The sequence below is a fragment of the Clinocottus analis genome, unplaced genomic scaffold (assembly GCF_023055335.1).
Source record: "Clinocottus analis isolate CAN_PGR_092001 unplaced genomic scaffold, fCliAna1.0.p SCAF_19, whole genome shotgun sequence".
NCBI classification, from domain to species: domain Eukaryota; kingdom Metazoa; phylum Chordata; class Actinopteri; order Perciformes; family Cottidae; genus Clinocottus; species Clinocottus analis.
The window spans coordinates 11,215,075-11,233,828 of NW_027175920.1; the positions used below are offsets into that span (position 1 = coordinate 11,215,075).

Sequence of the window (18,754 nt, forward strand, 5' to 3'; positions counted from 1 at the left end):
CAACATAATAGTTATCTCCCTCTTTCACCAACCCGCCATTATCAGAACCATAATCACTCGCGTGCGCACACACAAAAAATGGCGACGATACGTACACAGGACAAAAAAAGATTTACGCACAAGATCATCAGCAAAAGACACATATATACATCTATATCTATTTATAGATATAGATCAATATATATCTATTTATAGATATAGATCAATATATATATATATATATATATATATATATATATATATATATATATATATATGTGGTGGAAGGGGTGTGTTACGGCTCAGCTGCAGAGGGGGAGTGGAGAAACGGCTCAGGGAACAGGTGCCAGGAAGAACCCTAATTGGCCTCGGCTGAAACTGATCAGGTGTTTTGTGTCTCGTTCCGATATGAAGCTCAGTAGGGATGGAGGCGAGGGACAGGAGAGCAAGGGGCACAGACCGCCAGAGCGTGCGGCGCACCATAAAAAGCATTTATAAAACGATACCTTAAGTGTGCTTTTATCATTGGTGCTGGGGGGGGAACTCGGGAAGTAACAGGAGCGTGTTACACTAGATCTATCTATCCATCCATCTATCCATCCATCCATCCATCTATCACCTCTCAACACCAGCTCACTCACACAGCTAACCCACACACACTCAAAGTTCATGCTAATACATATAGATGTCTTATCTCATCTGCCTAAAGTGACCCCTCACCGTGCGGTCTGGGCCTCTGGCGAATCACAGCGACTCACGCTGCGCCGGTCTGGAAGTAAAGATTTCCGCATGAACATCCACACTATTTCCCAGGCTAACCCGGGCCATATGCACTGGCTAATATAGAAATTAAAGGTGCAAATACATTGCTCACATTACATTTCCCTTGGGGGTGGGGTTGGTGGGGTTGGCAGTCCATTGCAGGCAGTCGAGCACACATCTAAAAGAGTGTCAACGAGGACGTCTCAATTATTTATTGAGTGGCGGATTTATGTGGTTTCATATGGTGCATACTAAAGGCTTTGGGAGGCACAGGGAAGCGAAGGATGGTTTATATAACTGCTATTAATTGGGACCTTCTATCGTTCTCTTTCACACAGCTACGGTTAAAGGTACTGTACTATGCATGAAGACAAGCATATGCAGAGGAGAAAATACAGAGGGGGGGAAAAGAAAATCCCCCCCTCACGTGTGCACTTTCTCTTTACCTCCAGTATCTCTTCAAACTAGTTCAGTTGTCCAGAAATAAACAAGTAAAGGACAGAGAGAGGAATGGAATGAGAAAAGTTACAACAGCCGTAATCCAGTCTCATAATTAAAACAGTGAGAAGTTTACAGTGAGCTGATGACTCTGTGGAAATGATAGGCTCAGCTTTTTGCTGATCAAAGAGATTTGCTCATTTGAAATGTATGCACACACATCCATCAAATGTAAAGCAGCCGGTGAGCCGTGGATCAGAGGTGCGAGATCTCAACATTGCCGTGCTGCTATTTCTACAGACTCTTCAGTCACACTGCATTGTGTTTGTGCTTGGTACTTATATGGTGTTTGCATGTGCGTGCATGGGTGGATGCACAAGGCCATGCAGATTTCGACAAGATAGGTCTTTGTGTTGAAGGATAAAAACACATTGAGGAGTATTTGTCTTTGTCTCGTCTGGGAAGTGGTGTGAAGACAAACTTGTGAGTCGTTCGTGTTTGTGTCCCTTTTTTGCCGGCGGAACTAAATCACCGGGAGCGACAACACCTTCCCAACCTGTCTGAGAAGGGGAAATGATTGGGAGACGATTGACAAAAGACAGCACAAAGACGAAAGACTGATTGATTAAAAAATGTAATGAAAAAGAACAGAAGACAGGTGATACAGGAGAGGAGCTGAATGGTGATGAGAGGCTTAATCCACAAATAAAAGCAGTAAGCCCAATGAGTTTGTGGGACCTTAGAAAGTGCACCGTGCGATACCTTTTCATGCTTGAAAAAAAAAAAAGGGTGAAGCATTTCGCCAACTAGCGGGTCCGTGCAATCTCAACTGACAGTCATCAGTTTAAGAAAAACTTGCAACGTGTGAAACTATTCAGAAGCCCAATCAGAATGTACAACTCCAGATAAGTCAAAAAGTACACACTAGTATTTGTCTCTTCTTTGTCAGCAAACAAAACTTCATCATAGGTTGGCGGTGTCAGCTGCCGCATGAAGAGCATTCCCCTCCTGCTGCTGCACCACCACAGGTATGACACCTAGTAATCAACGATCTGAAAGCGCCCATCAGACAGCAGCACGCCGGGGAGTTTCTCAGCACAGCTCCCCTCCGAGTGTCAGACAAGAGAAATGTTAAATACCTTGAGCCGAATAGCATGATTCAGTGGAAGTCGGTGACGGTGCGTTGTTTATGAACATGAGCTGAACTTCAGAGACTCCCAGAACTACCTTCAACTTAAAGTTGAATTTGTTCCATTGGCACATAGAGGAGTGAGCGCAACACATATTTTAAACGCCATATTTCATGGCAATCCATCCAACGGCGTCCAAGTCATTAAGTAATTTCACACACAAACAACAAATGTTAACTTCATGGTGGCACGAGAGGAAAAGTCAGAGGATTATGAGTAGAAAACATCATCTGGGAGAATGACAATCTCGCATAACAGACCTGCTGGTGGTGCTAGATTCAGGTCCAGAGAGTCAGAGGACTTTGGATTCATCCAAAAGAGAAGATGAACGTCTGCACCGAACTTCACGGCAATCCAACCAACACTAACTGCAGTATTTCCATCTGGATTGGAGCGGAAGACCAACCGACCGGCTGCCATCTCTAGATCAACATGCCTCTCATTTCTTTTCCGTGTACAAGTTTAGGCTAAGTGCCTTATTGCACACACAACTCCACAGCCCCCTCAATATCCTCATCAGCTTCTGACTGATGCTCTTTTCACAGCACAATGCCGGCCTAAAATGCGCAGATAATGAAAACACAGACACTCCTGCACACACCAAATGAGTCCTTGTGTTTGTTGACAGCGTGCTAAGGACGCTTCCTTCCCTCCTCTAGTGATAGCCTCTATTGTTGGTATTGTGTAGGAGGGAGACACTGATTTGCCGCGGTCGGTATAATTCTCTCATTATGAGTTCAGAAGAGGAAAAGAGGCACGGGGAGGGTTGGAGGGATGGAGGCCCGGCGGCACGGCGTGCCACAAAGAGCAAAGCCCGACTGATAATGGAGCAAATCCATCAGTCTCTCGCCCGCCGTCGCAGCCCGTCTCTCGTCATCCATCCCACAGGCCGTACTGAGCTTTAGATGGAAGTCATTTCAGAAAGCTCGGAGAGGAAAGTGTCTCTGAAGAAGAGAGAAAATGGAGTGCGAGCGGTTTTAGCGCCGCCATAATGCCGAGCAATCTGGCACAGGGAAGGGAGACGGAAAGGGAGGGCTGAATAAGAAGTGCAGAGGGAAGGAGGGAGGACGCGGGGATGGAGAGAGAGACATTACTGGACACACAATGCGAGAGGTGGTTTTGGATCAGTCTTTCTTGGTCTGCGGGTGAGTTTAGCAGCAGCACAGAGCTGTTTGCGTGCTTATTTTCGACCACAAGGTTGCCGTGACCTAACTTAGGCTCCGTCTTCTGAAATCCCATTCACTCCCCGACCCTCCTTAAACCCTCTCTAGCTCCGGCTCTGGCTCATTGCTCTCATCATCGGTTCAATTTTGCAAGCATATGCATGTGTACGCGCGCGAGAAAACACTGAGAAAAAGAAAGTCTATGAATCCGTTTGCGGGTGCTTTGAAGAGACCCCTCCCTTCGCCTCGCGATACTCTCCGGTCTTTAAGACTGTTGGCGCTGTGTTCAATCACCATAACAACCTCACCTTAACAACAATGACTCCAGTAACCTTGGCCATCCATTAGCCTGTCTAAGAACAAAAGCTGTTTCCATAGGGAGCCATTAGACGAATATAGCTCTGGGAAGGGAAGTATCCAATACACCAGATGGGCTGTGCTTTATACCGGCTCCAGGGCTGGATAGCAGGCTCACAGAGCGTTATTGAGAAGGGGAAATTAGGCTAAATCGGTGCAACACATGGAAAATGTTCAGGTTCGATGCTGGACTCAGTCCAAGAGTGTGAAACTGCAGGTGGACACTGATTATTGCCCAAAGCATGGCAGATATAAACTCATTGTGTACCTACTTTTAACCAAACTGTTATCATATCTAATTCCTTTGTGTAGGATTTCCTCAGGTGAAACATGATATATCAACCCTCACAAAGACATTGGTTTCTTTTATTGTTTCAACAGTACATTAGTACTTTCATGTTGGAGAAGAGCCCCAGTTTGTGTCTTCATCTTTTGCCATTACATTCGAGCCACAGAGCTAAGCATCAGCTTAACTGATAAAACAAATACTTGGCAATACTCGTCACTGAGCAGCACTCACTGCTGTTCTGAAGGTATAGCCAAAATACTCAAAGTCCTTTCTCACCATTTAGATGGTTTCCTAAAACAGGTAGCTGGAAATAACACAAGTCCCTGCTCTCTTTGTAAAATAAAGGATCAAAATATTAGTTATTTGGTGGAAAAATATGAAATATTAGAATTTATATATATACCACTAATTATACAATCAAAAATGTAGGTTCAGCCAAAGATATACACTTTCTGTCTTCCATCTTTATTTAGATCAGGAAAGAGATTAATATGAATCAGAATCATATTAATCAAACAGCGGGTGAAGTGCTTTCACATACTGACAGGACTGTTACCAAAATGGCCGCTGTTAAATGACCAAAGATCAGAGGGTATTTACCTTGAAGGAAATTCGGATGCTTAGCTCTATTACTGAAATGTATTAGTAATACATGAGAGGCCACATCGCTCTGTAAGGAATCCTCCTGAAACTCTGTTTTGATGACAGCACCATTACGATGCATTTTCCAGCTGCATGAATAAACTCACAAATTGCAGGGAACAAGTCCAAACACTGTGCCGTAATATCAAAGTGAGCTGGCTTCCGCATGAGCGTTTTACCACCAGCGATGCCAGAAAATCCTAAATCGTTTTTGTCACGCGTGTTGAGAGATGGCCGTATATATTTATCAAAGCGTCTGCTCTTCAATGAAGAACAGCGAACACTCGGGTCTGGAGACGGAAGTGACAGGAACGAGCGGGATTAAAACAATGCATCTCATTTGTCATTGTTGTGCCGCTGTCCTGTCCAAAAGAACGGAGATAATTTTGCACAGAAAGGCGTCAGACAGCTCTCAGCTCGAGCCCCGAGTTGTGAATTTACATCCATTATGTATCAGGGCTGAGCACGATACCCAGCCAGTCCTGACTATCAGTTAGAGCTGAGGATGTGTCACCTGTCTCTTACCCTCCCATATGGTTTCCCCTGAATAACGTTACAGCTGTACCTCCTGGCTACAGAGCAGATAACAGCACTGTGTGTGTGTGTGTGTGTGTGTGTGTGTGTGTGTGTGTGTGTGTGTGTGTGTGTGTGTGTGTGTGTGTGTGTGAGATTCTGTCAAGTGGTTTAGTACAGCATGATGAAGTGTATCTAGGGTACCTGTAGATGCATGTGTGTGCGTGCATGTGTGTGCGTGCATGTGTGTGTGCGTGTGTGTCTGTCTCACAGGGAGGAACCGGTGGACGGCTGCGGTGAGGGAGCTGGAGTATAAAACCTTGTTAATGTGACAGAAACAGTAAAACAGTCACTGAGGGAACGAGCCGCTGTTGTCTACTTTGCTCCATAACTTGACAGATGCAACAAGAAGCAGCAATTTGATTTGTTAAGGCTGCTCTCGAGTTCAGTTCCCAACACACCTTAGTTAAGTGCCTGGCACAAGTGGAGCTGTGTTATTATCATCGCTGTGAAAACAAGCCTAGTCAGAATAAGACTTGATTACAAAGTGGCGCAGACTGTGGAGTGGGAAGTGGAGTCACTATTTATGGATTAATTTAGGTCTCAAAATTTTTTGTCAAAGCACCACTCAATAACGGGGCACACAGCTTCCTTCGAGGGTTGCCAACACCAAAAATGGGGACGGTAACTTTAAGCTTCGTCTTCTCTGATGGAAAAGACGAGTGAAAAGTATTTCCCTTTTTATTTTCTTGGCACTTGAACATGGCATGAAATTCAGTTGGTTTCTAAGCCTGATAAAGTTCTGTTCACTTTGTTCACATGATATCTATATAAAGACACTCTTTGGAAAAGAGATATTCCAGTCTCTTTGTGCTACACCGCTAGCACAGCTAAAACCAGGTTAGTGCCAATCGCCTAATTAAAAAATCAGCTGCGGCGAAGGGACGACCTGTCCTTCTCTGCTTCTGATTGGCTAGCAGCCGCTGCCTTCGTTGGTTGGTTTGGTTTAGGCTCGAGGAGTGAGCTTGGTTAGAGTTAGGGAAAGAATAACAGAAAGCCGAAAAGAGGAATCAGGAAAGTGATCTGTTTGACGACTTGAGCAGTCGAGAGGAAACAAGGGCCTGAGTGCAATGATGCTAATGAACGCTCATGATGAGGTATTAATGCAAACTTTAAGGTTTAATTATTTCAGAGCTTGCTTATTTGTTCCCTCATTGGCTTAATGAACTTGTAACTTCATCCCTCTGTTGTTTGGTTTAACTCAAACAAATTGACTCGCAAAGACCTTTCGCTGCTACTTCATCTTTGTTTTCTTCAGTTTCTCTGCGACGTTAGAATCAAACACCAACGGCAAGTGTCCCAATATGTCCTCATGTGATGGCAGTACTTGCTGGTCGAGCCTAGTAAACAGAGGACACAGATATGAAGCGTCTGAGCGTACCTGGTAGACGTGGTAGGCGTTGGCAGCTCTGCCCTGCAGGAACACAGAGGGGATCCACACGTTGATGAGCGCGCGATGAGCCCTGAGTGACACAAACCACAAACCGTCCTTACTGCCGCCGTCATAATCGTCATAATCATCATAATCATCGTTATCACTAAGACTAAGACAGCACTCTGCTTGGACAGAAACGGTTCACTCTGGTAAAACTCCTCCGAGGAAAAAATGAACGCATGTCTGAAATCAAGCGGCGCTTGAGCTTTGTTCACACTGCAGGGGGAAAGAAATAAAAAATGAAATGAAGTATGAAAAGAGGGAAGGTTGGAGGAGGACAAAGTGAGGGGGAGAGAGTAATGGAGGAGAGATAAAAGAGAAATATTCTTACGTCTCAAAATCTGACAGACTGGGGTCATCTGATGTCTGGCTCAAATCACCTGGAACCTGGAAAAGAAAAGCGAGGGGGAGATTAATAACAAGTAAGAAAGAAAGAATACTATCTATTTAATATACAGTTGAAACTTAAGGGGCAAACACACACACACACATGTTCAATATCCAATAATTGATTCCCAGCAGGTACTTATAGACCCTCGGGTAAAAGAAACACATTGCTGCAGCTCTGTGAAAACATGTTGTCATGATATCTTACTCTCCAGTATAAATAACTACCACTTTAAAGTCAATTAGAAACAAAACATTACTGAAGGTGTTGATGGAGAAGTACTTAGATCACCTGACAGGGTTGTGGGAACCAACACAACTCACCGTTCCCTCATCTGAGTCACACCTGCACATGCACATATGTGTTATGTGTGTGATGTATCCCCAGTTAGGATGAGTTATCCTAATCTGACACTCAATACTCATTGTGCGTGTGTGTGCGCGCGTGTGTGTGTGTGTGTGTGTGTGTGTGTGTGTGTGTGTGTGTGTGTGTGTGTGTGTGTGTGTGTGTGCGCGTGTGTGTGTGTGTGTGTGTCTTCATCAAGCCTGTGATTGTGTTTCACTCTTTGCTCTCAGGTCCCTTGAGGAACCACATGACCAGGTCCAGATGTTAGCATTCTGGATGTGTGTGTCTGTGTGATAAAGAAAGACTGTGTGTGTGTCTGTGTGATAACGAAAAAGTGTGTGTGTGTGTGTGTGTGTGTGTGTGTGTGTTTGTCTTCCTCCGTTGCTCTGTCAGCTTCTCTATTTTAAACACGGTCACCACAGGCCCCTTCAGCGGAGACCCCAGCCTTCAGGCTTTGATCAAACCCGGGAGGAAAGTGTAGAGGCGGCAGAAAAAAGTGACCAGCATTTTGGTCATCTGCAGCAGCAGCTATTGGGAGCTGGAAACATGCAGCAGTCATGAGCCAGAGATTGACACACAAACAAATGCACACACACACACACACACACACACACCGTCTGCAGTGATGGGAGCCTCAGGCTGAACATAGGACCTCTTATCCCCAAGCTTCAGCTGTTCTCTGCTGGACCACTAATTCTGTGTGTGTGTGTGTGTGTGTGTGTGTGTGTGTGTGTGTGTGTGTGTGTGTGTGTGTGTGTGTGTGTCTGTACACTGCTCCGAGCTCTCTTGAGCATGACCAGATGTTGGCATTCTCTCTGTGGTTGTTGTTGTTGTCGAGGACTAGTTTCAAAGTGGATAAGTTTGAACTAGTTAGCGTTAGCATTGATTGGACTCTGTTGTTAAACAAGCACCAGAAAGAACGGCACAGACACACAATCACAGTCCACAGAGAAGTGGAAGGGTGGGAGCGCACACGGTTTGATTGACAGCTAATCTCAGAGCCGCAGGGCAGAAGCACCGCAAAAGAATAAAATAAACGGAGGAATCTCACGGATGTTCAAGGAAAATGGCAGTCAACCGATATTGGCATCCATTGACCGTAGAGAAAGAGGAGAAGAGCAACGCCGGAAAAACAAACAGGGCGAAGTGGAGATGAGAATCAAACAAAATCACCACGAGAAGAGTTGAGAGAATGGCAGAGTGACAGAGACGGGAGGGAAAAAAGAGAAAACCTGCCGAGGAATCAGATGAGAGGGGACATTACAGTGCGTGTGTGTGTGTGTGTGTGTGTGTGTGTGTGTGTGTGTGTGTGTGTGTGTGTGTGTGTGTGTGTGTGTGTGTGTGTGTGTGTGTGTGTGTCCAGTCGCTCACCGGGCCTCTCAGGTCAATGAGTTCCTGTCTCATCTGGACAATGAGGTGGTCTTTGGCCATGAGGGAACGGTACAGGCGCTCATTAAACTCGATCAGCTCACCGTGCATCTCGGCCACCTGCAGCAAACACACAAACACACACAGAAACACACACACACACACACATACAGACACAAAAAGGGCACTTAAATGAATCATGCTGTAGAACATCATTATACAAAGCACAATTAAGTAAAAATAGACAACAGAAAAGCATGTAAACATATTATGTATAGCCTGAAAACATTAAAATGTACAATTCTTAGCTCCTATTTACTGTAACACACAAAAGGCTGAAGCACTCCAGGTGATGAATGAAATTACATAATGGAGGCTGACAGAAGAGCAGATTCTGGGAAACAGTCAAACCCCTGACAGGGAGGGAGGGAGAGAGGGCCGAGAGACATAGAGAGAAACAGACAGAGAGAGTAGGGCGGGTGGGGGGGGCTGAAGCCAGTTCATATCCTAAACAGTCAGACTCCTGCCAGCCAGCCAGCTAATCAATTCTCATCAGCTCTAACTCACCTTGACGTGGTGTTATTCACGTCTGTGTGTATGTGGAAATATGGCCGAGCTACTGTATGTGTGTGTGTGTGTGTGTGTGTGTGTGTGTGTGTGTGTGTGTGTGTCGGCCTGTCTGCCTAACCAGGCTGGACAGTGTGGACAGGTCTCTGTCAGGAGACTGACAGTTGAGCTGTATGGAGGACACCTGCTGTCACAGCCGCTTCGGCAGAGCGCCGTCTCCGGCTGACAGGTGAGCCGAGGCCGCCGCCGCCGCCGCCGCCCGTCCAACACACCGACCCTTCATACACCCACTCGTTCACATCCCATTTAGGAGCCCACACACTGCCGTGAAGGCGGAGGAGAGGGGCTGCTTATGTAATAACAACAACAGCAGCGATGACGAGCGTAATGAACTTTATTTATGAAACACTGGAAGCTTCGCAAAGTAGCGTCGCGTCAAAGTAGAATTCAGTTTCGCCGCCAGCTTACACCCAAAATTTCATGTTATGACAATGCAACATTGAAAAAATGTCACGCATCAGAACAGATTAAGCGGCGCGGTTTCTTTCAAACAAAGGCTGCATTGATAGCGGCGAGGATTGAACATCAGTATGTGTAACAGCAACAAAATAAAACAGGGATACAACTGCAGTGAGACAGTTTTAGTGTCACTGATAGTGCGAGTTTGTGCGGCAGAGCAACAAGAGTCTGACATTAAAGGTGACCATAAGCGTGACTCAACAATACAGTGTGTCTTTTCTTCTCCCTTGGTGGCTCCATATCTTTTCTTATTTAACCTTTTATTATTTACTTCTTCTACTCGTGGCTACAGTTCATTCACCTGGTTGAAGGACAGCTTCACATTCTTTCATGCCCGTCTTAATATCGCTCACTTGGTCCAGAGCTGCTTCCTTGAGGGAGATCCTTCACAGCAACACAGCGACCAGAACTGTTGTACGCGAATGTCTCGGCACATTAATGTCCATGTAAGACATCGACGTGTGCAGACTGCAGCTCCATACATCAAGCCTTCTCGCCTCAACTATTACAATCTACAGTCTGGTGGGAAATTTCAGGCGAACCCATTTAATCAATGTTTTTTTTTTTTTTTTTTTTGCTATTCACTGAATTCAATCTTTGGCAGTGGTATTGAAATAGTTTCAAGCCTCCAGTTGCCATGACAACCCCATTTCTAAAATACAGAAAGCAAGGCTACCGAACATGTGTTGTCCCCGCCTCTGGAGCAGACTGCCTCTGGGCCAAATAATAACAAAAATGTCTCCCTGTGCAGCCTCTGCGGGCCAAGGAGGAAAATAAAAAATCAAGGTATTTTGCACCGGGCGGCTCTCGTTCCTGCAGCGTTCAGCGCTGCAACTGTGGAGAGAAGGAGTTGATCCAGCCTGGCTACGAGCAGCGATGTGCTTCCTTTTCAATAAAACAAAATGTGAAACAGCTTTTTAGTTGAGCGGTTTTACTCCACAATTTTATTTGCGGAAATATCAGATTTAGTAAGTGTCTCTTATAACTTTATAGTCTCCAAAGACATTTTTAACAGTTAATTTGCAACTTTAATGACATGAATGAATAATACGTCTTGGAACATTATTCAAGTTACAAGTATTTAGAAAACAAACCTCACTGCATACTCTGAGATATCTGTAACATGAGAGGACAGAGAGAGAATATACAATACACAAGACGAAACACACGATTACATTTTACACAAAATACAATGTTGTGCACCAAATGTAGCAACACCCACCATTATCCATGTAATAAACTTAGGAAATTGAGTCTCAGTCTCTCTCATCATTCCTCTTGTCAACACACCGGCTCTAGCGAGAGAAAGTTGTTGCTGTGATTCATGTGTCCCTCTGTCTGTTTGACTGCAGTTCAGACATTTTGAAGTGAATAATGATGTGCGTTTCCTCAGGCAGGCAAACACAACCGGCGCTCTAACGGGCGGTAATCCATCCAAAGTATTAAGTAAATTACTTGCAACTAGTCTGGGAGTTTTGGAAGGCCTTCAATCCCTTGCAGCTGATTACAGCGGATAACGGATTCAACACTTTTTGAAAAAAGAGAAAAGAAGTCTGCACGTATCTTCTATTTTACTTCAGGGTGATGAATACTGGGAAACAGCAGAAGAATTTCACTTTGAGGACGACGCATCCACAACGTGAGTCCTGCTTAACTGAGACCACGGGAGTCCGATGTAATTAAACTGAGCTGCTCAGTCAATATCTACATGTCTCTTAACAACAGAGACTTTACAAATCTCAGGATCAGACCTGGCCACCCGGCAATAAAACACAGCTGAGGGTAATCTTAGAACATAAAACATAACGGTCTCCAGCTCTAAAACAAATCCTTAATGTTTCTGTTTGTATGCTGAAAGAAACCTTGACGTCACGTTCGTCTCACAACGTGACAAAGATGCTTAGACCCACACGTCTCCGAGGGGTTTACGCCCAAGGTCCAACAGTCACGAGCCACATCCTGTCATATTCAAGTCAAGGAAAAAAAGTCCACCCTGAAACACTCATTACCTCTAATTATTTAGCCACCACAACTCTTAAATAAGACATTATAAAATAAGGAATTAATTTGAAGCGCCAAGAAACCCAATTAATTCTAAGTGAGAGGTAGCTAATCGATTTGTTACTCTACGACCATGTGTGTGTGTGTGTGCGTGTGTGTGTACGCCAGAATGTACAGTATAGTGGGTGCATGTGCATGCGTGTTGGCTTGTGTGTGTATTTGAGAGTGTGCATGCTAATTCTACACACCAAGCGGTGGTCTATATTAAGCATTGCCAATGTGTTCATCAAAGTTCATCTCCTCTACTGTTATTAACGCCGGGTCATTCGGATGCACAGCCACGTTTCAGGGTTCATTCACTCGTACCGGGACCTCACGTGCAACCGGTATTACTCAGTTGCATTATTAGCCCACTCTCGAGCTGACCGTTCTCTCGGCGAGGCCACCGAAAGGCCGGCTCCAGGCTTGCATCAGCCAATAAACATCTGCAGGACTCGGGCTAACGAGTGGATGCAGAAAAACAAAACAAACCAAACTAAATATACGAGGGGAAGAAAGGAGATTGAGAGAAAATGAAAGCCAAAGGGCGCCGTCAGAACGGGTTAGGTTTAGAGTTTAGTTAAACTGCTCAAAAGATACAAACAACAAAGACAGGAAATAACATGACAAACGCAGGCGAGGGAGATTATAGAAATTCCATGTGGTGCACTGTAGTGTGTGTGTGTGTGTGTGTGTGTGTAATAACTCTTCTCTCAGTCGCAACCTGAACAAAAACAGATTCTTCCTATTGAAGGTGATGGACTGGCTTACAATATCCTTGAAGCCAGCGGGGTTTCAAGTTGAAAAGCTTTCAGTGTGAAACCATAAAACCTGTCAGCCCAACGAGGCAGCGAAGTAGCGGCCCGCCACACGCCGGCGTTGTCTGCTGCGAGCTACAGCCGATCTGCAGCCTTGAAGCCGCGGCGGTGAGGCTCACGCGGGGAGCTTCTAAGGCCGATGAGTGCGATCACAGATCAGCACCAAAAGTGACGAGTGTGCGAATGTGCTGCCTGGGGAGCTGGGACAAGCAAAACCAGCAAAATGGTTCCCAATCGATGTTACTGGTTTTCTTTTTTAGTGGCTGGAAAAGGAAGAGAATTACCAGAGTTTCATTTTTAGGAAGAACAATGACCTGATATTGTCAGGAACTTGTATGTACTGTATGGAAGGTACAAAGGTGCCTTGTAAAATGTTATTAATATTGCTACAGGGCAACGTTTTGATAAGTTGGTCAACAATTTGTCTGGATCCTTGTTTGAGTCTCGTGTCAACAACGCATGCACGCTGGCGAAGCGATACACATTGCCTTTCCACTGAATGATGAAAGATGAATTTGTTCTTTTGCTGGAGCCAAGTTACTTTGCTTTAAAATTGTTTTTCTTATGTAGAAATGAAGGATCATTGGATCTCTAGCGAGGATGTTGGAAAATCAATGAAAAAGCTATTGTAAAAGTACATATACTTCCTATTGGTATACATTTACTCTACAAAAAAAACAAGTACTTAAGTGAACAAGATAACATTTAAATGTTTTTTCACGGCTTAAGTTTTATTTTTCTAAATTATATTTTCTAATGGAACTGAGACAACTTGCACTGTTAATAAATCCACAGTCCAGAACGAAGTGAGAGAAAAGGAAATAATGCAGTGATCCGACTCCGTTAGGATTAATAATGACAAATGTGTTACATTCGTACTCCCCACAGTAAACATTGCCGTCTATGTTGGTTATTTCCTCTGTAACAAAGACAGTTTGTCATCATTTTAATCATGCGACACTGCAAAGTAGAACTGGTCCTCTTGAAGAGCAAATACAAAACCAAGTTTACTTTTGTTGCAGCACAAACACTAAACAGTCCTTCGGGGCCAACAGACCAACTCGCAAATTGTGAAAATAGATGTAAATTCGCCCGACACAGCAACTGCTTCACGGACCACTTAATATCATTCATTTTTGCATGTGGTACCTGATATGACCCCAGCAGAGTGTGGGAGGCAAATTGCTGTTTGCTATCAGACCTGTCTGACCTGCAGGCCGAGTTTAGTATGACGGCGCTGCTAACTGCCACCCAAGTGACGCTGACCGCACGCTCTCTCTCACATGGACGCTCTCTCACATGGACGCTCTCTCACATGGACGCTCTCTCACATGGATGCTCTCTCATGCGTCTTCCTCCCAGCCGAGTAGACCTGATTAAAAAGGCCAAGAAAGCCTTGGCTGCACATCGTGCATTCAGCATTATTTCATATACATTTCACTGTTCCAGTATTTACGATAAGCACATCAATATATTTTACTAACAAAGCCCAAAGTCAAATATGTTTACTGCTCCTGTGGTGAGATTGAGGGCGAAAAGAAATCTTTTAAACGAAAAATGCTCACTCATTGTTGCCGGTAACAAGGAGAAAGCAAGTGGAAACATAAAAGAGGGGATGACATGCAGTGCAAAGGAGATCATGAGCCGGACTGGTGGCAATGTTACTGTGACATTCTTTGATGAACCCGGCCACCGATGACAACACACGCACAACATTCAGAAATACTAACACACATCCTCTTTTCTTATTCAGCATTCTTTCTAATTATTTTAATCTGGAACATATACACACATCATTTCATAACTCACTTTCCACATACTCCTCCAAATACAGTCCAAAAGTCTAATTTAATTCTTTCAGAAATAAATATGTCTTTGGAAATATTTAATGTAATACTTCTTCAAGTGAAAGCGTGGGCGCTTGTCTCCTTTCCAATTCAACGTCAAGCATTTCTTTAAAGAATTACATGTTCACATCTTCTGAATAGGTTATCGTGTACTGTGATTTTACATGAAGCTTAATAATGGCAGGAGGTTCTCAGCGCTCGTGTTAAACCAGGACCATTTGGGCAAGGACACCGCGACTTGAAAAGGAAAACGCCTTTCTTTTTTTCTCCGTTCGGGGCAGAAGGGAGACCCAGCCGCGGGGCATCAAAAGGTTCATTTAAACATCTTAAACTGGGTGAGACCTCAACCAGAATACGGCCGAAATTGGGTTACTTTGTAAATCTAAAAGCAGCTTGTCTCTTTATCTGCGTTTCTGACTCACTTCAGCACAGCTGCTCCAAGAAGAGACAAGGCTGAGAGACGGAGGGGAGGAGGGAAGGAGAGGAAGAAAAAGAGGGTGAGAAAGGACCAATATAGACATCACAAGCTGTGCTCTCCACTAGGCCACTATGAACTGAGGTGGAAAAAAAAGATACAAAGAGACATGAGTTAAGAAGTGTGAGCACACGAGAGGGGCAGATGGACCAATAGAAAAGGCAGAAATAGTTTATGGGAGAGAAAAAAAAGGAAAAATCTGGCCTGTGGCACAGACGCGCGGCTCTTTGTCACTGCTGCATCACACAGCGAGCTCCATGAGCACTTGGATCGCACATTTTTGGGCTGTGCAGTGTTATTACTTTGAAACGACGCGGTGATGACAATGTTAAAGTACAGTCTGTCAGCTTTAATTCTGGGGTGTTTTCATCACAACCGGATGAACACTGAGAACCAAAGCCCTCTCTTACAGCATGTTCTCCGGTACGGGTGACAAAAGTATTTAGAAATATTAAGATTAGGTTTGCTTTCCAAAAGCAGTCACGTTCACTATCAAGAGCCTGAATTTAAATACACACTGACGGGGCTTTGCCAGTATTAAGATAGTGGATTAAATGGATGTTGGGTAATCGCAGCATATGGTATGTTTTACTTATTGCCACATGACTCTGTGCATGCATGTTGCTGGAAGATCTTCTGTTAAACAGGTTAGCAGCCGTAACGAGGCATGGCCGGTCTGTCAAGCTTTGTATCTCTGCATGTTGGGAGCGGAGCGCATGGGGCTGTCGAGACAGCAACACTCAGAGTTTACAGACTTTGTTTTGCCTTTCCAAAACCAGAGAGCGAACATGTAAGGAATGTTTCGCACATCCGCTGTGTCGTCATTCCCCCCACTGAGCGCGCTGGTCCTGGATGCTATCAGGGTGTAAGCTAACGTTAGCGGTTACATTCGGCGCTTTGTTTGATTTGTGGGCGTTCACACTTCAGCAATCACAGCCAACGTTGCCTAATTTTAAATTGTCATAAGTATAAAAAACTGAAGTAACACGTAAAGCAAAACAAATGCTATTGAAGAGTAAAATTAATAAATAAATAATCTCTATGCCGAAATGCACAAACAATACCTTTTATTTACTTAGCATTACATGCTCACAGCTTTAGCCTCAATGTTTTAGCATGTTAGCATGTATGTATGTAGCAAAACTAGTCAGCTGGAAGCATTGAAAAGAGAGCAAGAGATAGCGTTAGCTAACTAGCTAGAGCTGACAACATAAACTAGCAAAAGTTGTCATTGCAGGTGACAAAATTGACTAGAAATGACATTTAGTCCAATTATGTGTGAGGTCAGGGAGCATTTATATAAATAATAACTAGCGCTTCAAGTGCTGAATCAGACACTGTTTTCACTGTAAACCATATGACACAATACACCAGGAACATTTCACAGGTGGAGCAACAGCAACTAAAAGGGTTCGGAGCAAACAGATTACAAGGCGGGTTACGACAAAAAAAAGTCTGTTAATCAACAAGTTAGACTTGTACACACTTTCAATGGTTTAAGCTTGCTGCCACCGCAAGTGACAGTCAGACACGGCCCGTCACATGGTGTCCATGCGGTAGGTTTATCCGGGCACATCCAACATTTTCTAACCACGCGGTCACAGGCGGGCGGAGACAATGGAGCGAGCGGTTTGCCACGTTTCCATGTCAGCTCATGTCCGTGCATCCGTACCTTTGTAAATATAACCGAGGCTTCACACTGTGTAGCAACGAGCACGACATCAGCCGTTACCTCACGGAGCTTAACACTGAAGGTAGCTGAGATGAACTTAAACATAGATGCACATCTTCAAGCTACATGGCAGAGACATTAAGTTTTAATACTGGGGAGATTATTTTACTGCACTGTGGGTCTTTAATGATTCATCCACATAATTAAATGCCCACAAATTGTAACATTAAAACCATTATTGCACAACGCTTATTTTTCATTTGACCAATCTGAACATCGTAACACGCGTACGTACCTACAATAATTCAACTAAAAGCTAATTGAATAAGCCATAGAACGGCTTTTGTACTGGGAGCATGCATGAACACTTCAAAGCAGATTCACCTGCACTATTCTGAGAAGAATCGCATGCATTATGCAGCTTTTCTGTTTTTTTTTAAGGGTTAGATTCACTTGCATTACACAGCAAACACAACAGGCATCATAGAGGCGTTTCTGTTCATATTCTCCCGTTTTTTCTACTCCGTCTCTCCTCGGAGGAGATTCCGAGAGACTGAGTCGGTGGCTTGTAATTGTTGTTCTTGTTCTTGATGTTGTTGATGGTTAATTAATGAGCTTGTGGATCAAAGGGAGAATCCCTGATCCCACTGGAAGTTTTGACCCATATCTCTTCTTCATCCTCCAAAAAGGGCTTTGCCTCTTCTTATCAATACAACACAGCAGATATAAAAAATATATTAAGAAAAAAACACCATGGGAAACCGGAACAAAAACAACAACATCTGCTGTAATTGTAACTGCATAGTCACAAGACTCCCAGTGTAGTTAGACATTAATGTAGTTTGTTTACTGGATGTGAATCAGACGTCTGATAAACAATTTGGGTTATCCAGCCTTTGAGCTGGAGACGAGTCAGTTTATGGCAGCACCGTATGATGTAATGATGCCTCAATATCAAATGCAAGATGCCTTCTAAGTCTAAATAACATAAATGTTGAAGGCAGTATCTAATGACTCACAGGTGTCTGCAGTAAGAGTATACGGTTCCATAGCAGTGGCTGATCATAACACACTGCCTCTGCAGAGGTTTAAGAGGGTTATTTTACAACAGCTGCTGAGATTAGCTGCCTTTTAGAAACTCATCCCATCTCTCATCCGGCCTGTATTATGGTGAACACGTTCATCGTATCGCATTTTGTTCACAAGCTAAATGGACAAATTACATAACAATATTAGTTTGCACAGTCCAATTATGCATGTAGTTGCATATTCATAGTTCAATCAGTCAGACACACAGTAGTTATTTATTTTCCCGTCTTTTCCCGTGAACTTTCCTTTGTTTTGTTTTTTTTAACTAGCAGTTTAGTTCTTCAAAAGGTTTAAATCTGTTTTTCAGAGAGACAAAAACACGCTGACTTCACTCGAGAGGAGTCCCTGAACGTCTCGTTTCGCAGTAGCTTGGAGTGGCGTCAAAAATTCCACACGAGTTGGAAAATCTCACGAGCCTGAGGAGAGGTAAAGCTTTCCCTTTGTCTCTGTTTTATTCAAACTCCCTCGCTGGGAAATCCTTCTCAAGCACTCCCTCCATTATTTTCAGCTCATGCTGACTGTGGCTTCTTTCTTTCTTTTGCAAATGTGGTCTACGACAACTGAAGGATATTGACAATAACAATATTACCAACACCCTGACATCGTTCAATAACAAAGGGCACGGCATGCAATAATAATAACCAAATGCCAACTCCACGCCGTTATCATTTCAGTTTCATAATTGAATTAGAATGTAATTAAAAATGTCAAAACAGTCACATGCTGGTGAGTGTGAAAGCTTCTCCGGCCCATTAGTCTGGAGGGGAGCTTCTGTATAACTTCAGCCGGACACCAACA

The 18,754-nt window shown here is 43.9% G+C and overlaps 1 protein-coding gene across 1 annotated transcript in view; it reads right to left on the reverse strand.

Moving 5' to 3' along the window:
- Positions 1–18,754, reverse strand: part of snx29 (sorting nexin 29) — a 116,754-nt gene that overhangs the window by 36,332 nt on the left and 61,668 nt on the right. Inside the window, exons 16-18 of the mRNA XM_068583558.1 lie at positions 8,933–9,049; positions 7,160–7,215; positions 6,775–6,856 (exon numbers count right to left, since the gene is read on the reverse strand). Coding sequence (XP_068439659.1) covers positions 6,775–6,856; positions 7,160–7,215; positions 8,933–9,049 — 255 coding nt within the window. The remainder of the gene's footprint in view (positions 1–6,774; positions 6,857–7,159; positions 7,216–8,932; positions 9,050–18,754) is intronic.